Genomic DNA, 3,759 nt, shown 5'->3' on the forward strand with positions numbered 1-3,759 from the left:
TCAAGATCTGGGAACATAAAGGTAGGGTTAAAACACCCTGAAAGGGTTTAGACAAATCTTTCAACCACACTCTTTTAGTCTCTTTTACAAAATATGACAGCTGATAGCAACATACCTAGGTAGATGTTGACTACAGGAAATAGAAAGGGCTAAACTGAAAGAGCCACTGCTCCACACCCTATCGATATGCATCCCTATGTGACAAAGAGCAGATCACCTACGAGGTCCTCTAACATCTGTTGATGAAACTGAAACTAGCTAGCTATCAGCTCAGTGCACATGCACTACTAAATAATTTTAAAAGGTGTTTGGGAAGTTAACAAAAAATGCCTGTGGTCCTGAAAAGTTTGCCACAGGCGGATTCCCTTGAGACCAAAGTCATGCAGTGCTCCCACACTCACGTGAAACACTCAAGTCTTAAACAATTTGGTTATGATCAGATAAAATACAAAAGAGGGAATAAAAATAGCTTCCCCATCTCTCCTTTCATCCAGAAGCAGGTGAATCACTGACTTAAAAGACATCTACTGGCAGATAAAAAACTATAGAAAATGACTAATTGAAAGGATGTTATTCTGGAAACTTCTAGACTTTCCATTCCATGGGAGTCTTAGAAAGGAGTGGAGCTATTCCAGTCTTTCATCAAACCAGGCATGTTAGACAGAGACTAAATGGTAAACTTAGTTATGGAAAAGCTTCTCAGACAATTCTAAGTCAAAAGGACTTGCGAACCCTTAGGCAGTACTCCTGTTCTCCTCTGCTTCTATCACCTTAACCTCCCTTCCTGCTGGCAAGAGCAGGCAGCAACCACACTATGAAACCTGAGAGTCTGTATGACCTAAAATTCCAGGTCAGGCTTAGGAACATCCTAAAATAGCAACAGGGCACAGAGAGGTGTGTATTTTATTTTTTTATATATATACAAGGGTTTTTTTCTTTTTATATATAAAAGACATAAGCTATTAATTCTTCCTACATCATTTTTTTTGGTTTCGCTTACTCTGAACAAGTAAAAACCATCATCCCAGGAATTTACAGCAAATCCACCATGGGCTCCTGAGACCAAGAGAATCCTGTTCATCAAGGAAAGATAAAAGTATCTGGAAAAGCCCACTGTAAGCTGGGCAGTGAAGTGCCAGCGGTACATGTGAGAAGGATTCCAAGTCCCATTCACTTGAAGACAAGGAATAAGCAACACTAACCTGAAAGAACCCATATTTTACCTACATGTAAATGCACAAGCAATACCCAGCAATTTCATATACTTTTTTTAGTAAGAATTTTCAATAAACACACACAGAGACATATATATATATATATATATACAGCCTTCTCTTGCAGAGACAGTTAAGTAATTCCACATTCAGGAATGGGCAGGCCACTCAGCACCACATGGCCAGTGGTTCACAAGGCGCCGAAGATGCTCCTGTGTGCATGCTCATGGTTACTTCATCGTTCCTGAAGGGAAGGCCAAAAAGCCTTGGAGACAGGCTCAGTGCAAACATGCACACAGCTGCAGTTATGTGTAACAGCTGTGTCACAGGGTAAGGGAGATGAGAGGGAGCAGCAGGGAAAAGAACAAACTAAACCCTCTGGAGACTGCCAAAAGTGTCTGCAAACAGTGTCCATCCGTGCTAAGTCCAGTCAGAATTTGACAGAGAAGGAAGTCCCACATGAGCAACCCTTCTCTGCCTGGGGGTTGCTCACCACCTGGAAGGAGCTTCGGATCAGCTCTTGGCTGAAATCCACCATGGATCCTTTCACAAAGGCCAGGCTGTCCACATCCACAACCACACGGGCACCACCTTGTTCAAACACTCTGCAAAAAAAGCAGCATATTTAACCATTAACTGTGCCAAAGACCTTACAGAGAAACACAACCTCAGCACATTCCTTATCTCACATTCCTTATCTCACAGGCTTCTTCCCTTCAGTGCACGATACTATCATCTCATGAATACCCCTCCTGCCATTTTTGCCAAGAACAGTAACACCTGATGATCAAAACACCCCTTGATCCTTGCCTGTCATCAGGATTGATAACTGTGTCCAAGGAAAACTTGTACTGGAAGCCAGAGCAGCCACCTCCTTCCACCTGCAGCCTGAGAAACTCTGATCCTTCTGCGATCTCCAGGAGCCTCTACAAATAAATAAATAAATAAAAGAAAGAGGATTAAAAGGCCTGCACTCAAACATCTCCTCTGCCTGACGGCAGGGCAGGCAGTGTGGAAACCCTTCCAGAGACACCAGACCCCCTCCCAGAGTCCGCACCTTCACGCAGCTCTCGCTGAGGAAGATCTGTCCTTCGCTGGGGCCACTCTCCGTGGGGCCCGGCTCGGAGAAGGACGACGCCCAGCGCAGCAGAGAGGCAGCTGGGCGGGCAGGGCCGGCCGGGGGCCTCGGCAGCGCTCGGCCTGGGATCGGGGAAGCGGAGCACCGGCTGCCACGGGAAGAAGGGAGAAGGGGAGCCTCAGAGCGCTCCGCGACCCAGGAGCGGGAGGCAGGCCCCGCCCCTGCAGCCACCCACCCCTGCCCCGCAGGGGGGCCGCTCTGTGCCCCCGAGGGAGGGTCCAAGGGGCCGAGTGCCCAAGAGAACGGTACCTCGTCCGGCCGCCCAGCACCAACATCCACGAGCGCCGCAGCGCCGCCGGCGCCGCCATGCCAGCCCAGCCCCGCCCCGCCGCCATGGCGGAAGTGCGGCCGCGGCGGGCGGGAGCGGCCGCGCCCACAGCGGGGCGGCACCGGGCCGGCGGTGGCCGAGGCGGTGGCACCGGGACTGGCCGTGGGCAGTGCTCGGCCTCGGCTTCGGTGAGCGCGTTACAGGCGCACAGAGGCATGAAACTGCTGTTCCCTCTTGGCGGTGTTTACAGCCATGAGGCAGTGAAGAGTAATAAACAGAGAGCGCTGTCCGTCAGCACATGCTTGTCCCAGGATTAGCTGTAAAGTTATCCTGAGCGGAACCCAGAGAAGGATCAAGGTGCCGCCGCAGGGGAGTTGGGTAGGCTGAAGAGCAAACACGGGGCCAGGGATGAGGTGTTTTAGGGTTTCTCCCTGATCCCGGCTTTTCTGGTTTGCTCTCCTTTATGAGGTGGAGGCCAATCTTCCTTCGTTGGAGTGCTTGGCCTGGCACTGCCGGCTGTGCTCAGCCTCACACCCACACTGTTCCTCGCTTCCCACCGCAGGAAGCTGGGACGGGGCCCCGGCCCCGGCAGGGCTCACCCGGCTCCTGGCGGGCCCCTGAGGGCCCCCGGGGCACATTGCCCTCCCCCGGTGGTGTAAGCTCCGCCTCATCGTCTGCCGTGTGACAGCGGCCTGGCCGGTCGGTCACGGATGATCTCGTGGTTAAGAGTCTTTATCTCTGTTCCTCATGTGCTTCTGGGGGAGGAATCCTGTTCCTCAGCCCTAGCCAGGCCTGTGCAGAGTCATACAGTGACTGTGTGGGAGACTGGTGGAAGAAAACCTGTCATCCCAGCAGGAAAGGGTGATTTACCGTCAGAGGATTTTCAGGACCGTGTCACAATTTGCTTTCTCACCATCCTGTTCCAGGCAAGGTGATTCTTCTGTTACATGGGGTTTTTGCTTTTTTGTTCCACCCTGAGCATGTAAATAAAGACTGGTTTGAGCTGTTTAATTTTGCTTACTTTTGGGTTAGCTCTAATGATGCTAGGATAAAGCCAGGAAAGAACCACAGGCAGGGTCCCAGCAGGACTGGTACTAACGCAGGCACCTGCAGTAGTCTGATGCAATAGTTGATGAATC

General features: G+C 50.9%; 1 protein-coding gene across 1 annotated transcript; it reads right to left on the reverse strand.

Annotated features, from left to right (window-relative positions):
* Nucleotides 1–885: 885 nt before the first annotated feature.
* Nucleotides 886–2,698, reverse strand: ISCA2 (iron-sulfur cluster assembly 2). Its single transcript, XM_015629718.2, has 4 exons — nucleotides 2,602–2,698; nucleotides 2,272–2,440; nucleotides 2,025–2,140; nucleotides 886–1,819 (listed from the first exon to the last, which is right to left on the reverse strand). The coding sequence occupies exons 1-4, from the start codon at nucleotides 2,685–2,687 to the stop codon at nucleotides 1,645–1,647; spliced, it is 546 nt and encodes a 181-aa protein (XP_015485204.1). The 5' UTR covers nucleotides 2,688–2,698; the 3' UTR covers nucleotides 886–1,644.
* Nucleotides 2,699–3,759: the final 1,061 nt, after the last annotated feature.

Source organism: Parus major, chromosome 5, assembly GCF_001522545.3.
Source record: "Parus major isolate Abel chromosome 5, Parus_major1.1, whole genome shotgun sequence".
NCBI classification, from domain to species: domain Eukaryota; kingdom Metazoa; phylum Chordata; class Aves; order Passeriformes; family Paridae; genus Parus; species Parus major.